Genomic DNA, 25,046 nt, shown 5'->3' with positions numbered 1-25,046 from the left:
AAAAAGAGGACACAAGTAATCTGCTGTATTAGTTATCTAGCGCTGCCATAACAGAAATACTACAAGTAGAGGGTTTTAACAAAGAGAAATTTATCTCTTCACAGTAAAGTAGGCTAAAAGTCCAAATTCAGGGCATCAGCTTCAGGGGAAGACTTTCTTTCTCTGTCGGCCTTCTCATCCATCTGCCCCCGGACTAGGAGCTTCTCAGGTGCAGGGACCCTGGGTCCAAAGGACATGCTCTGCTCCCAGCTCTGCTTTCTTAGTGGTATGAGGTCCCCCTGTCTCTCTGCTTGCTTCTCTCTTTTGTATCTCAAGAGATTGCCTCAAGACACAATCCAGTCTTGTAGATTGAGTCCTGCCTAACTAATGCAACTGTGCCCATCCTCCCTCATTAACATCATAGAGGCAGGATTTATAATGTACAGGAAAATCACACAATACTGGGAATCATGGGCCAGTCAAATTGATACACACATTTTTGGTGGGCATAATTCAGTCCATGACACTTGCTCTTTAAAAAGAACAAGAAGAAATGAATAGAAAGAAGATACTAGGAAAAGATGAAATAGGATCCAGTGTGCTAAGTACCATTTCCCTAAAGATGACATAGGCTTATATTTCATAACACACCTTTCAGCAAAATGTTTTTTCTAATAGTAGTAATGTATGCCTTATAGAAAATGTTGATAAATATAGAAACTTAAAAGAAAAAAACATCAGATAACCTTAGCACCTAAAAAAAGCACAGCTAATATTTTTGGGTATATGTAATTTCTGAAATTTTTAATGTGCAAAAACACATGATTAAGCAGAAAAAAAGTAAATCTGGGATATTGTTCAAGTAAAATCCACTGCCAAGTTTGTGATGAGATTCATAACCTCATACTCCAGCAGTAGCAACAGTCACATATTATGCAACATGAGTTCAGACGTGTCTGCCAAATTTGCACTGAGATTTAATATAGATTTAAAAAAAAAATTGGCATACAAGAGCCTTTATAAAATTAGAAATAAATTTGAGATGATTGTTTTACTTAGCTTTCAGAAATTAGAGAAAAGGCTTGAACACCTATAATGATATTTTTCATTAGGCCTTCTATTCATTAAGCACCACTTGGACACATTTTTTTTCAAAGTTCATTTTGCTTTTTTTCAAATTGATCTTTAATACTGATAGCACCTTTCTTTGAGAATAGTTTGCATGTTTTAGATTTTTATTTCCACTTCACAGAAAACAAATACTAATAAAAGCATATTTTCAGGTATTGTAGAGGAATACCAGCTTCCCTATCATGACCTGGTGCCCAGTGACCCCTCGTATGAGGACATGAGAGAGATTGTGTGTATTAAGAAGCTACGTCCCTCGTTCCCCAATCGGTGGAGTAGTGATGAGGTAAGGCTGAGGTAACCTGGGATTACGACGGACTTCTAAACAGACTTTTCTTCTTCTTGTGCCAAAATTCCAGATACTCATTACAGGAATATTTCTCCTTTGTTTTGGTGGTGATGGTAATCTTGGAAACCCTGGTGGTGTAGTGGTTAAGTGCTATGGCTGCTAACCAAAGATTTGGCAGTTCAGATCCACCAGGAGCTCCTTGGAAACTCTATGGGGCAGTTCTACTCTGTCCTATAGGGTCTCTATGAGTCGTAATCGACTCGACGACACTGGGTTTTTTTTGGGTAATCTTACCTCATGGCAATAATTTCTTTGGAGCTAAGTGCAGTTGTGTGGAGCCCTGGTGGCGCAGTGGTTAAGAGCTCAGCTGTTAACCAAAAGGTCGGGAGTTCAAATCCACCAGCTGCTCCTTGGAAACCCTAGGGGGCGGTTTTACACTGTCCTTATAGGGTCGCTGTGATTCGGAATCAACTCGATGGCAACAGTACAGGAAAAGAAAAAATACTTCTTTTTAATGCATCATGATTTGTCTCTAGGACACACCCATGTACAGCATTTTCATATTTTAAGGCGAGAAAATATAGACATCTGAAGAATTAAGCTTTCTATCTACAGAAATGCTACAAGTCACCTGCTTGGGAAGCCTGACTGTGCTGTGTATCTTTGTTAATAACGATGATGAGATGCAATTTAAACATATTTACATTCAGCTTGGCTGTAAGGATGTAGTGATGAGACCTAAACAGATCTGAAAGGAGCTGCTGAGGAGGAGGAAATGAGTCAGGCCGGCCTTGTCTTTCTTGACTCAGTCTCCTCTCCTCTTATTCCACATTCCTCACCATCCTCTCTTTAGTCCTCAGACTCACCCAGTTCCGAGAGTGGTCTGACAGGCTGGACTATTCAGAGATAAGTTTGAGATGCTCTCAGGGGAAAAACAAAACAACAACAACAAAAAACTTTCCAAACATGTGCCAAAGCCCCTGCAGACACACGGGCAGAGTACTGTTTATAAACGGACTCTCCAGTGTGAAATGCAGATAAAGAAATACCTTTGTTTATTGGTTTTGTGTATCGTTACTGAAATGTTAAATAATACAACATATGTTTTCTACCAAACTGCAGAAACCTTTCTGAGACGCTGAAGTTATATTATTTGGAAGGTGGTTATGGGCATTGCTATTACTTAAGCATACCTTCACTGAGGATTTCTAATGAAGTGAAACTGTGCCTTTCAGCAGGAAGACTAGTAATTGATGTACAGCAGGAGAACACTGAAAGTTTTAGTAATGCTGTGCACAGGTCATTAATCTTGTTAAATGGTACAGCGTGATGCTATTATTGGAGCAGACAGCTGTGATTTACGAAGAACCATGTTTGTTTGAATTGTATGGAATTAGATAAAAGATTTAAACTTACCAAGTGTTGTAAACAATCTGGGATTATGGAGTGGAATATAGACTCCCTGGGTATTTTTGTATTTGTTTAATACGGACTCGCAAAGATACCCTTCTGCGACTTGCTACACCACCTGCTTGCTCTTATCACAGGAAGATGTGAAAATCAGTTTTGGTGATATATAATTTTGCCTGAAAGAGGAGTTTTCTAATGGAATTTTATATCTTCATAGTTTGAAGAGTATCTTTTAAAAATATATTCAGAGTTCAGAAATGCAGTAAAAACCAAATGTCAGGTGTCAAAACTTGCATAAAATACATTCCTCTAATGTTGCTCCAGTTTCACTTTTCTCTTCCCACAGTGCCTACGGCAGATGGGGAAACTCATGACAGAGTGCTGGGCTCACAACCCTGCATCTCGGCTGACAGCCCTGCGCGTGAAGAAAACACTGGCCAAAATGTCAGAGTCCCAGGACATTAAACTCTGATTTGAAGGGAAAAGTAAGCATCGCCTGAGAAAGCCAATAGATATCTTTCTGTTTGTGGGCAGAGCAAAAGATGGCAAAAGATGTTACAGAAGCATCCATGGTACAAGCCTTGAACACCATCCTGCTTCCTAGTGGGTCCAGACCTCACCCCTCAGGGAGAAAGAGCCCTGGACAAAGACAGAGACGTTCTCAGAAACACGTTCATCCGTGATGTCTGGTTATAGGAGGGAGAAACTGCTTGGGTAACTTGTTCAAGATATGATGCACGTTGCTTTCTAAGAAAGCCCTATATTTTGGGATTGTCTTTTTTTTCTTTTTTTTTAAGACGCTTTAATTTTGCCAAAATAAAACACATGAAGGTGTTTTAAGGTTTGTACTATTCTAGTTTAAATAATAACAAAAATTCTTCCCAGAAACTCTGCTGGAATGTAAATTAAAAAAAAAAAATTTTTTTTTTCTATTGGTAAAATGGTATTGCACTCTACAAACCAAAAGACAGTCTGTTATGTTGGAAAACCTACAATGGAACTCATTTTAAAGCTGTTGCCCCCCACCCGTATCCTCAGACCACTTTGGCCAGCCTGTACTTGAGGCAGCCTCAGCAGTGCAGCCTCAGCAATGTGAATGCACCTGGGTATACACGCCACCTGTCTGGGACCACATTTTGAAACCTGCAGGTGACCTTTTGCAGCTTCAGACAATATGGAACAAATGAAGGTTTTATGTGATTCTGATAGGAAAGTGTTGATACTGTTTTTCAGAACCACTTCGTGTTTCTGATTGTTCGGCATTTCTTCCATGGTAAAAATCCTTTCCTTTTCATTAAATACAAACAAAGCTTTTTTTATGTGCAAAGAATTGATCCGTGTATGCTTTTGATCTCTCAAATGAAAGGATCAATATTAACTAAATCTGCCATCTACTGTGTTTAAGACAAGGTGCTTTTAAAACAAAAATCATTTGCTCTTGTAAGAAGAACATGTATACAAGTAGGGGATGTGGATGGGAGTGCAAATGGCTTGTGTCTTGTATATGCAAAAGAGCCAACCTCAGAAGCACAAGGAAAAAAGTATGCACACCTTGTATTGTATAGGTAAAGAAGGTTTTCTTTTTGTTATTGTCTTTCTCTTTTGTGTGTGAGGTAAGGGAAGGAGAGGAAGCACTGTCAGGTTCGTTTAACTAAATTTTAATTTAAAAATAAATATAACCTCTAGGTGGGACAGCAGAAGAGAGTTAGTGGAGGTCACAAAACGTTATGGCTGCTGTGATTTATTATTCTAGAATAGATACGGAACGAGTATACATCTTAAGCAATAATTTCACATTTAGGAAAGCTGACTATTTTATTTTATTCTCATGTTCATTTCACTTTTTAATTTATTTTTTTTTCTTCTTCTCTGTGGTTCTTGTGCAAAAGATCTCTTCACCTACTCACTTCCATGGGGTTTTAACTTTTGAACAACATGGGCGTAAACTCTTCAACTGGGCCAGTGCCCCTCAGCACCAGGAAGATAATAAAGTTTAAAGTTGTACCTATCCCTCTCAGCTTTATTCATTTCCATTTCCATACTGTGGTTATCTTTTACTTCTTAGAAGTTCTGTAATGTTCAGTAAAGAATTTGAACATACTCCTCCCTTGGCCTTTTAAAAAAAGACGTTCCTTATAGAATACTCCAGGGGGCAGTGTTCTATAACACATTTTTACCACTCTGTGACTGAAGGATGGAGGATTTTTGAAAATTTGACACCTGCAAAGAAAAACGAGGAAATATTTTTCTCGCTTCTGAAGTAGGCTTGCACCTAGTGACTTGTTCATCCAGAAAACATCCAAGAGCATTGAGGGACTGTGAGCTGTGCTTACAGTTTGAGAGAATCATAAGGAGAAACACAAATGCTCTGTATTCAACATTCGCTTCCCAATGCCTTATCTCTTTTGTAACTAAGAGAGAAGAAGCCCCGAATTTGGGAAGAACAAAATTAAAGATTACAGAAATTTGGTTCCAGATATAATTGCAATGAGAATATTACATTTACTGATATTAAAATAACCTCAAGTAGCATTTTGAAAATTCCTTTCTCTGTGTCAACTTATTTTCTTTGTTGTAGCTTAGAAGGAATATATGGTTAGAACTGAGTGTGATAATCATATGAGCCTGGGAGAGAAACTCAATTGCCTCTAATAAGAGAATCTATAAACAAATGAGCAAACATGTATGCCAGTTAAGTGGGGCATATTTGTGTTTTCTGAGTTTCCCCTAAATTTAAATGAGGTTGGGCTTACCTCTTAGAATAAAACAAGTTTTTTTGTTTTTTTTTTTTGGTTAAGTTTCACGAGTAAGTTAAAATCAGAATATTTTTTGGGGAGGTGATGATTTGAAAGTAAACCAGATTTATACAAAGGTGTTGGTTCCCACAAAGAGTGGAAGGAAATTAAAATAGTACCTAGATTTCTTCTATATTATTTGTTTGGTTGCTTTGAAAAATCAGTAGCTTACTTTCTAATTACAGACCTGTTTTACTAACTATGAACATTTCAAAATTATTCCTGAAATACTTAAAAAGGCCCACTTACCTATTATTGAATATATTTTAATAAGATTATTTATGAATAGGTTTTTCTCTATATCTTACCAAAATTCACTTTACTTACAGAATACTAAATTGTTCTTAAAGACTACCTACTCATTTCCAAGTAATCTTTTTTTTTTTAATTTCTAGCTGCCCAAAAGTGAATTTTATTATATCTTGTTTTTGTTGTTGTTTTGCTTTTCAGTGAAATAAGTGGGAATCTGGAAATTAATAATTTAGTTGATTGCTTACTTTTGGGACTATTTCAGAGGCTAAGATTTTCATCTAACTCCCCCCAAAGGAATTCTAAAATATTAGTTATTAGATAATATAAGTTTTGTATCCTAAAATGTTCACGTTTATAGTTTATGTATGTGTGTATATATTATATAAATATATATGTATATATAAATATTATGTTCAGTTTGGGGTCTGGCACAACTCCATTATGTGGATTAGAGAGTAAAATATTATGGATGATAAAGTACTAAATGAAACATAATATTTATTTATGAAAGTGTGTAGATTTTTAAATCACAAGTGACAGTGCTATGAACATTGTGCGTGAGGAGACAGACCATTGACTTCCAGGAAAGCACATCTCAAAAGTCACTAGTGACCATTCTTTTTATTCCCAAGACAGAAAGCTTTTTAGAAAAAAAAAAACTAAGATTTTATTTACAGGGAATTCTTTGACACATTTCAATTGGGGTGTATTCAAGTGTAGCAAGTACTTAATGATGGCTGGATTTGATGTTCTTAGAGTCATGCATATTCATTAGAACTTACAGTGTCTTATGTTGTTGGTCTTCTCCATTTGTTCTTTGTTAGGTGCAAAGACAGTGAAAGAAGTACAGGTTTTTAAATATGAGTGTGTTCAGTAGTTATATCTCTTAAAAAACAAAACAAAACTCAGTCACAGCAATGGGAATGAAAGAAATGGCATCAGAAGCGATTTAGTGTGGCAACCATGATTTCTCCTGTCAACAAAACAAAACAAAAAACAATGCCATATCTTTTGGGGAGAAGTTGGCAATATATAAGGGGTTTTGTTGTTTAAAAAGAAGACTCATTTGTGTTCTTTTAGGGAACCAGTGCCTTGTTGAATTTGTATATACTGTAATTATTCAGGACTAGGGAACAAAAAATTGTATTGTGTTTGTTACAAATTGTATATGGCTTTGTTTTAACATTCCCCCAAATAAAATGGTTCATTCTCCCCTTGGAAAAAAAACATGTCTGTTATCTTGTATTTATGCTTTTTTTTTTTTTTCCCCCGTCTTTGGAAATATCACGTTGTAACAGGCAGGAAGGCAGCAAGGAAGGAGATGGATTCAGGTAGGTTTGAATATTTGGTGGCAGGAGGGCAAGCGAAGTAGTCTGATGGCTTCTATTTTCTCTGTAAGTAGGAGGCACAGTCATCTGCTGAGTGAGGGCAAAGGCAAGGAAGTCAGCCGTTTGAAAGATGTGAAAAATGAGGGCTTGCTAGGGAAACACAGCCAGATGGTGATGGACAACGCTGAGGGCCCAGGTAAGATTGATAATACTGGATGGCACAGTGGTCAAGAGCATGGACTCTGGACTGCCAGACTGCCTGTCTTTGAATCCATCTCGCTTATTCCCTCAGTTTCTTCTCCTGGAAGATGAGAATAATAGTAGTATCTATCCCATTGAATTGTTCTGAAGATGAAATAATCCATTCACTAAGCATGCAGTAAATGCTTAACTATTATTAAATATTAGCTACAATTCCAAGTTCAGGAGCCTTGGTGGCAGAATGGTTAACAGCTCAGGCTGCTAACCAAAAGGTTGGCAGTTTGAATTCACCAGCCACTCCTTGGAAGCTCTTTGGGCAGTTCTACTCTGTCCTATAGGGTCCCTATGAGTTGGAATCGACTCGACGGCACACAACAACATTACAAATTCATAGGGTCACCTTTTTTATACAGTTCTGTGATTTTACTTTCTTATCAGCAACCCAAATACAGGCAGAAACAGAGACAATCGGACTTATTCAGGGCTGTGGTTTCATGAGCCTCATGTGGCATGGGTCATGGAAAATAATTACTGTCATCAAGGGGATGGATGATGTGAACCAGAGTAGGGCAGGCATTAAAGAGGGGGAAGTCGGCTGCTAGGATTGAATTTGTTCCCCCAAAATATGCGTTAAGAGTCCTGACCTCCACATACCTGTGAATTAATCCTGTTTGGGAATAGGGTTTCCTTTGTTACATTAATGAGGCCGCATCAGTATAGGGTGTGTCTTAAACCTAATCACTTCTGAATGCTATAAAGAGCAGCCTAGACACAGAGACGGGTGAACACAAACAGGAGAAAATAGATGCCATGTGAAGATCATCAAGGAATTAAGGAAAGCCTTGGGTACAGAAGCTGAAGTAAACACGAATCTTCCCTAGAGTTGACAGCTTTTCCCTGAACTTGGACTTCTAACCTCTGAACTATGAGAAAATACGTTTCTGTTCTTTAAAGCCATCCATGTGTGATATTTTTGTCATAGCAGCAGTAGGAAAATAAGACAGTGACTGAGAACCAAAAGAAATTAGGGCACAAGATAGGAAATCCTGATGGGGTTGAGGTGGTGTATTTGCAGTTACTGAGAAAGGATGCTGGGCAGCTGAAGGGTTGTGACAGGTCAAGATTTCGGGGAGGGGGGACAGTGAGGGCAAGGTTGAGGGTGTGGTCACAGGAGTGAGTGTATTTTAGTCACTGGAGAAGAAGAGGATTGGTGATGAAAATTAGAGAAGCCCAAAACCAAGCCTTGAGATCTGTAGTCTTTGTGAATTTTGAAGCCCCGCAGGATTGTGGCGGTCTTGTGGAGAAGAATACTGTGAGTTAAAATTCTCAAAGTCCACAGTATAGCCAGTGGGCAGCCAGTGAGTGGCAGTGTGTGTGTGTGTGTGTTGCGGGGGCATAGAAGCCAATGGGGCCTAATAACCTGGGCTCAGAAAAGTTGGTTTTTAAGCAAGGGTAATGATCTGGAAGCAGCAGAAGGGTCTGAGAAAGAACCCATGCCTCCTCTCAACTGTGGGGTCCACAGGGTGTGGAAGGATGAGGTGGTTGCTATTGCTCCTGACACAGTGTCTCCTAGAGAGTAGAAACCCCCTGCAGAGGAAGAGGGAACGTGTTCAGGGTGGTTTTTCCATGGATTGTGGATCCTGGAGGGAGGGTGCAGAGCTTAGTTTGAAGGGGCCGTGCTGGAGATTGGATTAGAATAGACAAAGCTTAGGATGGTTTGGGAGTGTACAGGAGGGGTTGCATCTTAGTTAACTAGAGACTCACAGGGCTGTGTGTGAGTGGATGTGTTTAGCCAGCTGTGCTTTTGCCAAGAGAATCCATCCCAGTATTGGGTGACCTGGCTCAAATCCCATCATTTTCATTTTCTCAGTTCTGTGGAAATACACCAAGTCTGAGACCCAGCCTTCTCCACTGTAAATTGGGATGAAAATACCCACCTGATAGAGCTCTTACGAGATCATATGACATGAATTTGTGAAGTGTGTGATGGCCCCATGCCAGGCTTATAGCAGGTGCTCATAAATAACTGCTTTTCCTTACTGACAGTAGTTTCTCAGAAGACAAAGCTAGCAACGTTTTTTAAACAAGCCAATTTGGTGTTGGTACACACCACCCCCCCCCCCCCCGCCCCACACTTGTATGCTGGGGGCTCAAGCCAAACATTTCACAGGACTAAAGGCAGATAGTAAATCCACAGCTCAGGAAAACAGATTCTCCTCCCAGCATTGGGCATTTTATAAGCTGAAGCTTCGGTTGGTTATTCCACCTGCTTACAGCACGAAAGTACCGATGGGCTCGCTCTCAGGAAGATTGTTTCTGCTAAGTAATCCCTAGCCTGGGTTCTGATACTAATCCAGCTGCAGGAATCCCTGGGGCATATGAAGGTTCTTTGCCTGGTGGCCAAGCGCTGGCACAGAGGGACAGACATGGTTTAGGGAGAGGCCAATTTTTAGAACTCGCTAGCTCCACCTCAACTCAGAGATAGGGTCTCAGTCAGGGCCCCTCATTGACCTGACTGTGAAAATGCATGCATGCTGCCCTAGGTACAATCCCAGCTGCTGAGGCTCCAAGTTGGGGGTCAACGGGATGATGTCAGACTCGGTTTGTGCCAACATGTGTCTTCCTTGTCAAGTCTAGTTTTGTAAATTTAATTTTTTTTCCATTTTAGATTGTGTTTTGAGCTAACTCAGCCACAGGGCTCACTTCTCCCTTTTGTTTTACTCAGGGTCCAGTTTACATATTTTTATTATTTCCTTAGCCCTGATAAACGTCTGAGTTTGTGAACCCAGTTTTGAATCCATCTTAAGTCACTGTCTTCCAGCCTGCAGGTATGGCGTAGTATCTCAGGAGGTGGGGTAATTGCTTAAAAACACTCTGGCTAATTAGACTGAGGAGGGGAGGGGCAGGTCACAGTCCATCTAAGGATACTCTAGATATTTCTGCCACTAAGGAAAAAGTCTGCCTTGGCTTTGACTTCTCGGTCTGGCAGCTGCTTTCCACCTCACACTTGGAGCCTTTCTCTTGCTGACTAAGGGAGTGGCTGAGTGTCCACCTGTAACACACTGAACATGTCTGGGTGGTGTCTTTAGCTCTGGGCATCCTGCACTATTGGGCTCCCTTATATTTCCCACCTATGAGTGTAATTGGTTACAAACTTTAGTTAAAAGGGGATCTCTGAGGGTAGAGCCTAGTAATTTGTGTTTGTTTACAGGCTCCCTGTATTCTGATTCTGATGCAGATGTTCTAATGTCCATTAGTATCACCTGGGAGCTTTGACAACTCTCCACGCCCAGTCTGTACCCCATGCCAATTAAGTCAGAGTGGCTAGGGTGGGATCCAGGCATTAGTATTTTCTTAGAGCTCCTGAAATGATTCCAATGCACAGAGATGTTTTAGAACCTTATCCAGTACTGAGGGAGGTTTTGACTTCCATCCATGCAAAATCCAAGGGCTTTCTTAGCCTACCAAGGAAACACATGGTGCCTTTTAACATGAGGGAGGAAATTATTATGAAGAAATGAGGAGGCTGCACTGTCTGTTGCTTATAAATATAATTTATTACCTGTTTAAAAATTCTTTCTTACATTTTGTACATGTTGGCCGACAGAATAAATGCAGGCAATTTACAAACCAAGGGGACTGCAGGAAAAATAGGGAGAGGCAGCCAGGGAGAGAAGAGAGGTCCACCCAGAGCTGGGATCCCTCGCTTCCACCACACAGCTATGCAATGAGCAAAATGCCCAGAGCACTCATCCTCCACCAGGAATATTTTAGAAAAGGAATTGCATAGAAGATACAGCAAGAGGGAATTCCACAACAACAAAAGAAGTGTTCCATATCTGAAAAGCCAAGGTTGTTTTGTTTAAAAAAGAAGAAATGACAAAGCACGAAAACCCTAATCCGACATTTCTGCAGTTGAACTGTTCCAAAGGAACAGCAGGTGAATGACACAGCCTCTTCAACATGACTGTGGGATTTTTTTTTTTTGTGACAAACATTGGTTGTCTCCTTTAGAAAGAGCAAAGAGGAAGGTCACCAACATTAAACTCAATGAGCACATACAACACACACAGAGGAGTGATATTCCCTGCAACTGGGCTAAATGTGTTCTGTCTGGAGGGTGAGGGGCTCACTACCAATTACTAGTCCCAGGAAAAAGTGAAGGAAAGAATGCAAACCACACACTCAACTTGTTCTGATTGCTGTCCTTTTTCTTTTCCAAGGCTTGCATGAGTATGCCTTTGAGTGTATACCCCTACATTTACAACCGTCATTAGCAACTTTAAGAACGTGAAGGTTCAAAGGCATTTTCCAGTGGCAGTAGTTTTCTTCCTCTTTTATGTGACTCTAAAACAGGTTTCTCTTAATATCTAGATCATAGTTCAGTTCGTGATTCTGTGATGTTGCCTTATCATAGTGCTTAGAGACTAAGTGACTAAGAATTCACCAGTGATAGGCTCCTGATGAGCACAATTGCATTCAATTCACGTTCTGAACCAGAGCACCGAGGTTTTTATGCAACCCCAGGTGAGTACCATCAAGTTCAACAGCATGTTTGATAGGGCCAAGTCCAGTAGACCTTTAGAATTTAAGGATGACACAGGTGATGTCATCTTATTTGTAAGGGACCCTGAAGTGTTGTGACTGTCAGCCATGTATAATTTTGCTGAGGCACAGATCTGAAATGGTATGTTAAGAGGCTGGTGAACAGTAGCACATAATTTGGCTGGTGAGCAGCTGACTCTATCTCAGCACATCTTCTTTGTTTTCTACTCAACAGCTTGTAGTCACACCTCTAACGTATACTGCAGGGATCCCTGAAGATCTCTGGATAGATCCCTTAAATGTACAAGGATCTAAGTATACAGAGGGCTGGGAAACAACCTCTTAAACTGCTTGGTTTTAATCGCTGGTACATTTGTGGAGAACTTACAGGTTTGTCCTGGTGATGCCTTCCTCCACCATGCTAAAAGAGGTCTAGGGGTAACTTACATTTGGTGGAATGAGCCCGTTAATATCCTACCACAGATCAGTACAGGGAGGTGAGAGGCCCACTGGAAAACCCGAGAAGCAGCAACTCTTCTGAAGACAGTTTTAAAGTGGGAATTCTGGAAACAGACAACCACAAGACCGGTAAGACTAACTGATCAGGAAGTTGATTGTTTAGTCTGTAGAGAAAACTCACCCAATGACATACAGGGCCATCTTCCTACTTTTCAAAAATAGCAGGTTTTCAGGCCAGAATTCTTGAAATATTTATGACTTCATTTTACTTAGTTGGCCTGTATGGACACAGGCTTAAATTAACATTGGTCACAATATATTTATTCCCCTTATGCCTTACTCCATTTAAAAAATCATCAGAGATGCAAGGGAAATCTTTCAAAGTGATCATTACAGCCAGAGATTATACAAATAGCTCTCTTAGGATAAGAAACAGCACTTCATTACACAGAAGAAAAGGTTCTCCTAAGCATTTCAGTCTATATTAGCTGAGTAAGGTTAAATAAAAACAATGCAAAATAATACAAAACAAAAATCCAAAGTGTAATAGCTGGTCCTACGAGGCACTGGAAAGGTAGAAAAATGTTTTATTACCTTGAGACAATATAAAGACATTTTTGCTTATTAGATCTATAAAATCTAATGTCCATTGACAATTATTATCTTTACAAATAATTGGCTTTGAACAATCGAGTTCTGTTTCACAAAAGCTCCTCTGTTCCGAAAGAAGATGGATAAAACCCAATTTCATTTCAGCTGTGTTTCCATTCTTTTATCTGCCTTAGACATGCTCTAAGATCTCTCTGAAACTGTGACCTTGTCCAGAACAACTGCTCAGCAAAAGTTAAAACTCACATTCAACTCAAAGACTGAAAACTCAACGCATTAGCCTTTTCTAACTTCTTTATGGCCTCTTGCAGGTAGTAGACCTTGTCGAGGTCAAGGCTTGCGTATTGTGGGGTGATACCGATCAACTTACTGGATCCCTTCCTCAGACAGTGATTACAGACGAGTAAGCGGACCAAGACCACAGCTGCTGGTCCCTGACAGATCACACGTAAGGATACATAGGACAAGAACCTTGTTTGTTCTTTTCCAGAAGTAACAAGTCTTGATTTCATCCTCTAAATGTTTACTTTTATGGTATCTTTCTTCTAGGAGAAAAAAAAGAAAAAATCCACTACTGAATGTGACCTTTTCAGAGTGTCCTGAACACAGTCCTCATGACTTTTTCCTAGAAAATGGCTCTATCTTTTGACAGTTGAGAGAGAGAAATAATAAAATAGTAACATATATGGAAATGGCTAATGGGTATGGAGTTTAATTCTGAACACTTCACCCAAAGAATTGTCCTGCCCTTTAAGAGCTGAAATTGCTTTTATGTGGATGAGGTTTTCCTGTGTTTAATGGGGGTGAGTACCTCCACTGAAAGATGCTGTTTGTGAAAAGCTGTTACCAGTGAGTACTTCGGCATTACACGTGCTCATGGTCATCACCTTGTACCAGATAACAATTCTGAATCCAACTTCTCCTTATAGATCACTTTAAGGAAGTTTGAATGATGAAATCTCTGCCTTTAGATCACCAAATCAGAAAGAAGGAAACATTCTTCTCCATGATTAACAACCACAATGTTCTCTTCCTTAGACACTGGATTCCCATTTGCAGATGTAAAACCTATTTCTTCCTAAATGGATGCCACTTACATTCCCAAAGAAAAATATTAAGAGACTAAAAGTAAGATGTTTAAAATATATCAAGCACAGTGAAAAATTAAACATTAAAAATAACTTTTTGAAGGTTGCTTTATATATATTTTTCTATATCTCTGTTATTTCTCTTAGCAGAAAGCAACTTAAAACATATTGTATATAAATGAATTGAAGAAGTACTGGTCCAGTAATAACATGAAATTTTGAAATAGGTAGTTTAAGTAAAGAAAAATGTGAGAAAAAGAAAATTACAGATTTGAAATGAAAATTTCTCCATGTCTGTTTGTAATAACGATCCTATTGATCTCTACAGGTATTCACTTGGTCAGGCAACTTTTGGGGGACTTTTATACTAGACTCAGGGTGGGTTGTGTTCTTTACCACTAGGTGGCACCATGGACAAGTGATAGGTTTTTTCCACCCAAATGAGGCAAGCCAGCTTTTCCACACCAGCTCAGTAGAATCCTAGGAATGAGAGGCAGGACATATGAATATTGAGGAAGTGAATCCCTATGAAATGAACTGTTGCATCTGGACCTTCTAAGTTTGAGACTATCAGCTATTACTTCAAAGGAGAAAGAAATCAGAATTTGTAGTGAAAATTATTTGACATAAAATGTGTGATGTACGTATAGAAGGGCCATTCACGTGACAGGGAATGTAACAAGGTTCTAGGACAAAGGAGCACCTCACTTACAAGGAATTACTCTTCCTTTTTCTGAGGCTGGTTTGAACCAAAGACCAACCAACATATGAAGTGAACTCAAAAAGGCTTTCTTTCAATGGCTTCAATAATGCAGTTCCTGTGTTCAATATTTGTGTGGATGACCTTTTATTTATTTTCCCTTAGTGAAAGTATGAAATAAATTTATCTGTATAACTACGTATTTGCTTCCCTCTACTCTTCACAGGCACAGAAGCCTCTTCGAGTATCCAGATCAGATTTCTAGTTCTTGATTCCGACAGATGACAGCCCCTTCGCCCTAGTACTGATCAGCAATCTTGGCAAGTTTATTTCAAGATACCACAATGGACTATAGCTCTCCCTCCTCCTTTCTTTTTTTTTAATCTATTTTTTCTTTTTACATAGAATATAATTTTACTACTTTTTGGTCAAATATTATTGATACAAATATTATCCACTGAATTTAGCAGTGTAGCCTCTCCCACGATCAGTGTAACAGATATTTTTATGTATGGAAATCTTAATGCAGAAGGTGGCCTGAGAGAGACAAACTAATTATAGAATATATGCCTAACACAGAAGATAAATAAAAGGTATGAAAGAGGAGGCCCCATAACAAAAGTATAAACAATGCCTTGATGACGTGGGTGGAGGAGCCTGGGGATCTCAACAAGTTACTAAAATAGGAAGGAAGAGGAGATGTGTGTGGAAAAAAGGGGAGAAATTTTATAAAATGATTCCTAATTCAGATCCAGTCAACAACCTGGATACTGGTAGCCCAAAATTAAATTCATAAGCATGGAGGCTTGTTGTTCAATCTTGGTTTGGCTACTGGGCTCTTGATTCTTTTATTCCCCACCGGCTGAATGAATTGAGTGTCTGTGTTTAAGCAAAGAGCTTGTAATGGTCCCAAGGAAACCTCATGGCTTACACAAAGTAGTCTGTTTACTACCATTTTGCAGGATAAAATTTTGTAAAAGTGAAGTAAATAACCTTTGTAAATGATATTGAGTATTATGAAAGCAAAGATTAAGAGGGGAGAAAAAAAATGCACCAAATGTCTACTGCTGGATAAGCTTGCAAGAGTTGTCTTATATATCAAGAGACCAAAACAATAATAGAACAGAATGTGCAAATGGTCAGGAAAGCTAGTGGTCCCAAGAGACAACAAGAAAATGATAGTTAATAAAGGATGTAGCATAATACAATGACAAAAAGACAAGACTTGAACACCTAACAAGTATGTTACAGGTTAGAATAACTATCTTCCAAGTCAGAACTCTTTGAAAGGCATAATGTAGCCTGGGGAAAAAAAAAATTAGATGACAGTTTAAATTATCCAAGTCAGAGTACACGTGGTTTTCAGACTGATGCATGAAACTGGAGACTCGCACTGTCCAGCATTTTAGAACCTTGAGCTGATTTATTCCAGCCCCTTCATTTTCTAGGTGAGGAAACAGAAATCCAGTGAGGTTAAATGACTTGCCCAGCTAGACAATGACAAACCCAAAAGGAGAACTGGTTTCCTGATTTCCAGTTCCAAGACCATTCTTCCAACCATCCTGCCTCTAAGGTATAAAGAGCACCACGGGGAGTACACATAGGGCCACATGACCACAACACTAAGTGAATTTAATACAGAGCATTTCTCACTGTAAGACTCAGAGGAGAGAGATCCTGCCTGAGCAAGCCCAAAGAACAGACTGACAAAGCCAAAAAGCATTCACTACCCTTCCAAAGCAGAATGGTGACAGAAAGCTACCATCAAAGAAGTAATGCCTGTTGAATTAAACTGGTGACCACGCCCTCACTTGTTATCCAAGAAAGTGAGGCAGGCCTAATCAACAAATCCTAACAGCACTGATAATAAAAAAAAGAAAAAAAAATCTTTTTACTAGAATACTTGCAAATGCTAATTGATAATAATAACAATAATAATATAATAATGATACTTTTTTAAAACCACTTCAAATTGCATATTACAAACACACATGTTGTGAAGAAATGCTTGTTTGTGTGGTTGAGAAGGAATCACTGTCTTCCCTGCAATGCTACGTCTTTATTCCTCAGTGGGCACCAGATGGGTCCCCCCAAAGAAAAGGAGTCTTAGTTATGTCTCCTGTACACTTAGATTCTCCACTTCCCTGATACAAACAGTAACACTGGTTCTACAAATTCTAGAAACAGGACACTGATGGGAGGATTATCTGAGACACGTGATGCGCAAGATTTGTAGCAAAAGTCTGTGATTTCTCTGTAAATTACTCACGTGAAATAGACACAACAAACCGTCCACAGCTTCAACTTCAAATGATTTGAACAAAAATAGAACGAGCCATGGACAGTGTCTGCATCCCTGTCCAATTTGATGTAAACAACGTTTATAGAAATTGGGTTTGTTAAGAAAGTTTATCCATATATCTGGATAGCAATAAAAAGCGTTTCCTAGGAAACTGTAAGATCCTGTACCACACAGCATACAGCCCAACTAAGAGGAAAATTAGGTTGACTTCTAAATTCAAGGTACAAATTTACATAATTTTTCTTAACTTCTGTGATGATGTCCGAGTAAGTGGGCATGTATATTGGCAGTCGTATCTGTTTTCCTTCTCTTTCCCGCTGCAATCTTGCCTGTGAAGCTCATGGGTCTAGTCTGGATTTCCTCCTCAGCTGTGATCCCCTGGACGGCAACAGACTCCCTGTGTATTTGCGTCCTTCATTTTCAGTTCCAGCATGGGTCAGTACTGCCCCTCGGCTGCTAAAGACACTACTGTTTCATGTCTTCCCATTTCTTCCAAGACGGCTGCTAGCATGCTCAGGTTTCCATCTGGGAAGTTCTGTGCTTCCCAAAGATCCAGGATCACGCCAGTCGGGCTGGATTTGGTGGCGAAGTAGTTCAAGTACCTGAGTTGGGAATAGGAAATGTGCCAAATGGTATGATTTACCGATCTATTTTCTCTTCTGCTTTTATTCTGTTAAAACTTTCGGCCTCTCCATTTGTCCCTTAAGTACCCTAATCCCACTTGAAAAACTGTGGCTTACAGCGAGCTGTCCTAAATAACTACCCCGTATTTAATTAGATCAGCCCCAGACAGGAGATGTGATGTTTAACATTGTTAACCTCAACTCTGAGTAAGATAATTTAAGAGACAGGATGTCTATGGGTCATATCCTAAACAGGAAATCAAGAGACTTGTTTTCTCTCCAGCCCAGGCTCTGATGGTCTTTGACAGGTCAATCCCATGCCTTTTGCTTGGTAATGATGGCAACACTCTACAAAGTAGAGACTCCTGAGGTCTTTTTACGACTTAATATCAATACTGTGTTTAGCATGGTAATTACTCATCAAGCATTGGATCCTGCTCAACAGGAGATGGGAACGATAATTATTTTTGTTGCTATTGTCGTTCTTAGGTGCCCACCAGTTGATTCTGACTCACAGCAACAGAATAGAACTGCCCCATAGGGTTTTCAAGGCTGTGACCTTTCAGAAGAAGATCACCAGGCCTTTCTTCTGAGGTGCCTCTGGGTGCTTTTGAACTGCTAACCTTTCGGTTAGTAGTTGAGCACTTAACCATTGGGGCTACCTGGGAACTCCTAGATAAGCTTCTCAACACTATGGTCTATGGTGCAAAGTACAAAGAAGGAGCTTATACATGTTTGTGGAAAAAGCAAAAATACATATGGATGGAGAAAATGAATATTTTCCTGTGTCTAACAGTTACCAATCCTGGAGTCCTATGTCAGTCCTGATCCTGGAGCTGATCATACCTACCTGTCCAGGTTTAGCTTATGGGCCAGCATCCTCCAGTCATGCCCTCTGGTCTGTGGGGCATCCAGGCTGCTACAGAGCTTCTGCCGGATGGGGAGAGGGATACTGAAAGCGCTGGGGCCTGTGATGGTGGTGATGGTGCTCGCTGGATCCAGCAGAGGCAAATCGATGCCAGTAGGTTCCTGTAGTTCAGTGACAGGAACAACACAGCATTATTTCTGAAGACAAAAGAAATCCCTGTCGAACCAATCAGCATAATGCTTTGCTTTGAGCGATAAGAAGAGAATGAGTGCTATTATTCTCTTTAGGAAAAATGGCTTCTTCGTGGCCTGGAAGTTGCAATTTCTTATATGTAGCCTCGCTGAAAGGAAGAGGTATATTTTGAGCTGACTTTGCATTGCCTCTGGATTTACGGGTCTTTGGTGAGGGCTGGGCTAGATGGAAATCTCTGGTGAGGTTCAATAGCAGTTTCCTAATGGGATTCTTTGGGACGAGAGAGAAGAGAGAATATCAATGCTCCTAAAGGTTCAGATTTCAGGAGGGAAGAAATGTTCTAAAGGGCAGTTCTCTGAGAATGGACAGATCTGAGATTAGAGGCGTAAAGTTCAGAGCTTCTGGAAACAACTGGCTGACCCTGCAGGAGCTGCCCTGAGCAAATGCCTAAGTAAATCCCCTTCTCTCCCCTGCGCAAGATGGCTCAGTGCTGCTTTGGCTGAATGAAATGGAAGACAGCTCTACCCTAAATAAAATCAAATTAAAACTAATTATTTTTAAAAAGAAAATGGTAAACACTGTATGCTGCCTAAGGGCATGCTGCTAATGGTATCCTCCCATCACTATACATCCTTATTTTTGTAAAAATCTAATTTTAGTAGAGAAAACCATAAATTGGCTCTTAAAATAGTTTCAGCTCATAAAACAGCATAAATGCAAAATCTGAATTTCGTCTTCAGGAGAAAGTCTAATCATTTTCTGATCACTTCTGCTGGTTGGGAAAAACAAAAGCAAATGTTGCCTAGGAACTATTAAAGCAATAAAAGAAAATCTACGTAATCTACTTTAAATGTCATCTCTCTCCTTCAAGCAGGTAACTCCTTGGTGTGCGTAATTAGTTGCTGGAGGATAAACCAGCCACATACCGTTTCAGCCATCATGAAATTTCTGACATCTTGATGAGTGCTCAGAGGAGGGGGTCAGTGCCACCATTGCCCAGAGTCCCCTAAGCCCCACCAGACACTGCTGCAGCAACCTCTCAAGGCACAGTGGGTGGTGGGGGTAACCTGGGCCTGAGTCCCTGTGACTGACAGTGTGTTCCACATTTGAGGATCAGCAGCCAACACTCATTTCAAGGGTTGTATAATCCCACTACACAGGGGCCATCCGGGGGTTTGGAAGGCATTTTAGAGCAAAACTTTTTTTTTTTTTTTGCCATAATATGCACAGTGTTTTTGGCTGTGATCACAGTATTTGGCTTCAAAACCCAAAGCTTGGCACACGGAGATTCCAAGGATTCCAGTGGCTCCTTTGTGTTAGCTCCAGCTCATACCAGGATTGAAAAGACTGTGGTATGAAACACAGAAGCATCAAACAGGAGTTGGAATCTCTGAATAAGGAACATGTCCTGCAGATCCCATCCCTCCCCCTGCCAATGAGGTACGTTGCTGTTTCCAAGGGACCTTGAGGAGAGGAGAGAGGGTAGGGTTCCTGACCTCAAGGGGCATTGGGTTTAAAGAATGGAGACAGAAAAGTGATCTGAGACCACATGTCAGTGTTTATCAATGGAGTTATGTTTAGGAGAATCTGAATATAGCTGCCCCAATGCTTATATTAGGCACAAAAATGATGTATGTATTGGTTGAGGGTGGAGGTGAAGAGAAATTTCATCTTATTTCCACAACTTAATCCCATCGCCCACAATGAGGTCCTGCTTGCTTCTTGTCTGGACAACAACAACAACAACAGACCCTAGAAGGAAACCTACTACATTCCCCAACAGAGTACTACCCTGATATCCCCTGGTTGGCAGTGAAGGTTAAAGTTTGCACAGGGAGGGCTCTGCTTTTTGTAGCTCTGATTCATGGCCCCTAAGATTCTTCTTCCTTTTGACCACAGTAGCTCCACACTCTAGAGAGTCAGCGAAAAAGAGGAAGACCCTCAGCAAAATGGATTGACACAGTGGCACCAACAATGGGCTCAAGCATAGCAATGATTGTGAGGATGGCGCAGGACTGGGCAGTGTTTTGTTCTGTTGTACGTACGGTCATTATGAGTTGGAACCAACTCAATGGCACCCAACAACAACAACAGCTCCGTACTGTTTACCTGTGACCTACCCTGTAATGTACACCAGACTAATCTTCCTAAAGCTCAGCACTGATTTCTCTCTCTTCCCCTTATTAACCAGTTGCCATCAAGTCAGTTTGACTCATGGCGACCCCATCATGTGCATCAGAGCAGAACTGTGCTCCATAGAGTTTTCAAAGTCTGATTTTTCAGAATTACATTGCCAGGACTTTCTTCTGAGCTACCTTTGGACAGACTTGAACCTCCAGCCTTTAGGTTAGCAGCTGATCACATTAACCCTTCGTACCACCCAGGGACTGCTTCATTCTTTTATTAAGTCTTAAATGGCATGCTGTTCCCCTTTCTTATCACATGAAGTCCTAACTTTTAATCAGGCAGTGAGGGATATTTGGACAACTTGCCTTACTGGCTGGTGTGAGGCCACCCAGGTGATGCATGTTAAGGAACAGCGTCCAGGCTTCATGCACAGTAGGGGTACCATACACATTTGCTTCTCCACTTGACATTCTCACCCCATCCTTCCTCAGATCACACTGTCCTCTGGACATACTGTCCTTAGACTGAACCACTCACTATTCCCAGTGCCTTTTGTAGGGACAGTTCTTCAACTTTGATAGCTCTCCAAACTTTTTCCTTAATCTCAATTGGGCAAACCCTTCAAAGTCTGGTCCAAAAAGCATGTACACTGAGCTTTCCCCGATCAAACCCTCCCATCACTCCAGCAGACCTCTCACAACACTTTCCACAGCTCTGTGGCATTCCTCACAAGTCCCTGGGTGACACAAACAGTTAAGTGCTCAACTACTAGTGGGAAGGGTGGCAGTTTGAACTCACCCAGAGGTACCTCAGAAGACAGGCCTGGAAATGTGCTTCTGAAAGGTCACAACCTTGAAAACTCTATGGAGCAGTTCTACTCTGCACACATGGCGTTGCTTTGAGTTCAAATCCACTCCATGGCAACTAACAACAACAACAACATGGTATTCTTTTATTCTGTCCTGTGTGTGCTGGTTGTATTCATGTGTTACTTCCTTCTCAAATTTCTTGGTGGCGGGAGAATTTTTGTCACCCTCCAAACCCCTATGCTACTCAGCACAGTGCCCTGCATGTTAATTAATATAGATTAATTAATTTGTTAATCAATTCACATTGATTAAATTTTCTCAACTAATATTGTTGAAGTGAATGAAAAACATTTTTTTTTCTAGTGCAGAAAGAGGATTTAACCAGTCCCTGATAGAAGTCCATCCTATAAAATTGAGCCTCCTTTCAACTAAATGTGGCGGAGGCTATGGTTCTCCTTACTGTATAGTCCTAAAGTGGAAGGCCAGTTAAAGGTAGTCATGAACCTCAGGAAGGTCTGCTTCCAGATCCATTTTGTCCCCCATTTCTTGTCACTATTTCATGTGGACATGTAAGTCCTGAGCTCTTGAGCCTTGGGCACTATTTCTATTTAATTCTGTGGGGAGAAACAAGCTGAAGAGGGCATTACTTCTTGTCTCTCATCAAATGGTTGACAAGAGCCTTGGTGGTAAATGAAAAAATATATATATATATACATACACTTACATTTCACTTTAGTAATTTCAGTTGCTATTAATTCTTCTTAACTTCCAGGGGAATGTAGCACTTACTCTCACACAATGCTTATTACAGTAATTGTTTATGATATTGGTACCATCTGTCTTTGATGTTATGATTCCCTTAGTTAAACACATGATTTTTCAACATTAACCAAACAGCTGTTATGGATGATGGTACATATTTTCAGGACTCCACAGCAGAAACAACTTTTCACTCTCATCTTCTGACTCTTCCTAAAGTCACTTAGAAAAACTAGATTTTTCCAATGGTCATTTGTAATAGGCTTTAGAAAAAGGAAATGTAAAAAGGTAAACAGATGGAACAGTTGTAGCAGAATGATTTTACTTTGTCCCTTTAAGTAATACTCTTTGTGTACCCAAAAGTGTCACGTGTCTTATTGTTAATAGAGGTTATAAGACCCAGCAGATGAAAGAAATTAAAATAATTGTTATTACCTGGAAGTATATTAGTAAAATAGATGATTAACACTGCACCCCAAACAGGCACTTTTTGCAGCGTTCAGGGTCATGATCTAAAGCAATGGTGTGATCAACCAGCTCATGGGTCTAAGCCATCTTTTGTTCTCTGGGAGCTGACTGATTTTTCTTTATTTACATTCATTTATTATTCATGTGTTTGTTTGATTTTTGTGGGAAACGACTGAGTTTTCTTATTTCTTTTTATAGTAAGGAAAACTGAAGTTGGATGACAGATCCCACACACTGTAGTGAAGTTTATTCAAGAATATAGGTACCCTAACAACATCAATGGCAACAGTAATAATTGCAAACATATTGAGCCTGTGCTACTGGCCAAGTTCTGTTCAGAACCCTTACTAATATTCACTCATTTAATTCTCACAACAGACCCATGAGGGGATACTATTATTACACCAATTTTACACATGAAGAAACTGAGGCATGAGAGGTTAAATAATTCCCTATATTCCCATTGAACTGTCCACTTGGGAATTTCCTATGATGGGTCTTTGTCTATAAAAAAAAAAAAAAATTTGCTACAACTAAATAAAATGAAACCAAACCTGTTGCCATAGAGTCAACTCCACCTCCTAGCAACCCTATAGGACAGAGCAGAACTGCCCCATTGAGTTTCCAAGATGTGCCTGGTGGATTTGAACTGCTGACCTTCTGGTTAGCAGCTGTAGCACTTAACCACTTTGCCCCTGGGGTTTCCAAAATGAAACAGGAGGCCTGGGAAAGTGGAACAATTCTCTCTCTACTCGAGAGCCTTTTTCCCCTGGTGGTGATGGGTAGTAGCTTCCTGGTTATTTCCCCGGCCCACTCCCCAGGGGAGCGGGGAACAGAAAAAAATTTAGCATCTTTTATATGTCGACATTCATTCATTTCCATACTTTTCCAGGCATTTTCATTCTTAAAACTTAATCTCTTTGAAATTAAAGGCTTTTTCTAGTTAAGAAAACCCTGGCAAAAACACCAGAGAGGAACAATTGGCTAGCTTTTAAAATTACCATGAGCTATAATGTGCTCGGCTGCTAACCAAAAGGTTGGTGATCTAAGTCCACCCAAAGTACTTCAGAAGAAAGGCCTGGCTATCTACTTTTGATAAATCAGCCCTGAAAATCCTATGGAGCACAGTTCTATTCTGATACACATGGGGCCACCATGACTCAGAATCGACTCAATTGCAATTGGTAAAAAATGTCATGTTTGCTGTGGGGCCAAGCCTAGGCTGGCTTCTGTGGTAGGCAGCCAGTCCTCACCTTGGCTGGAGAGGTCAACGGCTGCCGTCACTTTATAAATGACTACTCAGTGAGTGCCGCTGAGCGGGGAGCGGCTGGGGTGGGGGATGGCACATTCCTGGCAAGTCAGCTCATTCTCAGGAGCTAGGACATCAGAATTGTTAGTCCAGCCTATCTGCCAACTTGTTATGTGACCCTCGGAAGGAGCCCTGTTCAGAAGAAAGAGGCCACAAATGGAGCCTTTTCTCTATTAGTTTATGGTTTGGTGGTCATATTGTACCCCTTCTCGAAGCTTTTGACGAGGATCAGGGTTGTAGGACTCTCTCGAGTCATGAAGGCAGCGCCAAGCCCTCTGACATCAGCACCCAGGTCCATACTCCCTCCTCCCTGCATCCTGCACCCGCATTCAGAAGCTAACGACAATGGTGGGGATCAGCCAGTGACCCAGAAGTAAAGGCAGCAGAGTGCCCCTTAATCCCCAAAGTCATCTAGACTCTGCTCATTTTTCCCCTCCCTCTGCTCCTCTGTTGCGCACGGGCAAATGCCTCCACCATGACTGGAGGTCTGGCCTCTCTGAGCTAACTGTCACCAAGCTGCAAAAGAAATAATCTTTCCTATATGTTGGCACAAGAAAGAAAGTCCTTAAATGGTGATCACACTATGCAAAACTGTCCTTTCTCTGTGAGGAGGTGCTGGGCCTAGTAGGGGCGAGCAGTGAAGGGCTCTCTTTCATTTGTGGCTGCATCTGATGCACCTTTTCATCACACAGCAAATGTTCATGCTGAACAGAAAGCAAGCATCAAAGGGCCAGACCTCCTCACCCCCCTCCAAAATTCCACAGCCTTTGTTGTCATTGGAGCTGGGTGGTTATTGAACTTTGCAG

General features: G+C 40.5%; 2 protein-coding genes across 3 annotated transcripts in view; one reads left to right on the top strand and one right to left on the bottom strand.

Annotated features, from left to right (window-relative positions):
* Positions 1–3,285, top strand: part of BMPR1B (bone morphogenetic protein receptor type 1B) — an 82,980-nt gene extending 79,695 nt beyond the window's left edge. The window contains exons 9-10 of the mRNA XM_003410395.4: positions 1,263–1,393; positions 3,153–3,285. Coding sequence (XP_003410443.3) covers positions 1,263–1,393; positions 3,153–3,278 — 257 coding nt within the window. The 3' untranslated portion in view covers positions 3,279–3,285. The remainder of the gene's footprint in view (positions 1–1,262; positions 1,394–3,152) is intronic.
* Positions 3,286–9,563: 6,278 nt separating this feature from the next.
* UNC5C (unc-5 netrin receptor C) overlaps positions 9,564–25,046 on the bottom strand; it is a 428,895-nt gene continuing 413,412 nt past the window's right edge. Inside the window, exons 16-17 of one of the 2 annotated variants that reach the window (XM_023548521.2) lie at positions 18,559–18,737; positions 9,564–17,687 (exon numbers count right to left, since the gene is read on the bottom strand). In XM_023548521.2, the coding sequence (XP_023404289.1) occupies positions 17,522–17,687; positions 18,559–18,737 (345 nt within the window). In that variant the 3' untranslated portion in view covers positions 9,564–17,521. The remainder of the gene's footprint in view (positions 17,688–18,558; positions 18,738–25,046) is intronic. The other variant, XM_010590449.3, reaches the window with a different exon arrangement.

This window comes from Loxodonta africana, chromosome 5 (assembly GCF_030014295.1).
Source record: "Loxodonta africana isolate mLoxAfr1 chromosome 5, mLoxAfr1.hap2, whole genome shotgun sequence".
Lineage (NCBI taxonomy): Eukaryota > Metazoa > Chordata > Mammalia > Proboscidea > Elephantidae > Loxodonta > Loxodonta africana.
This window is presented reverse-complemented; position numbering and strand designations above follow the sequence as displayed.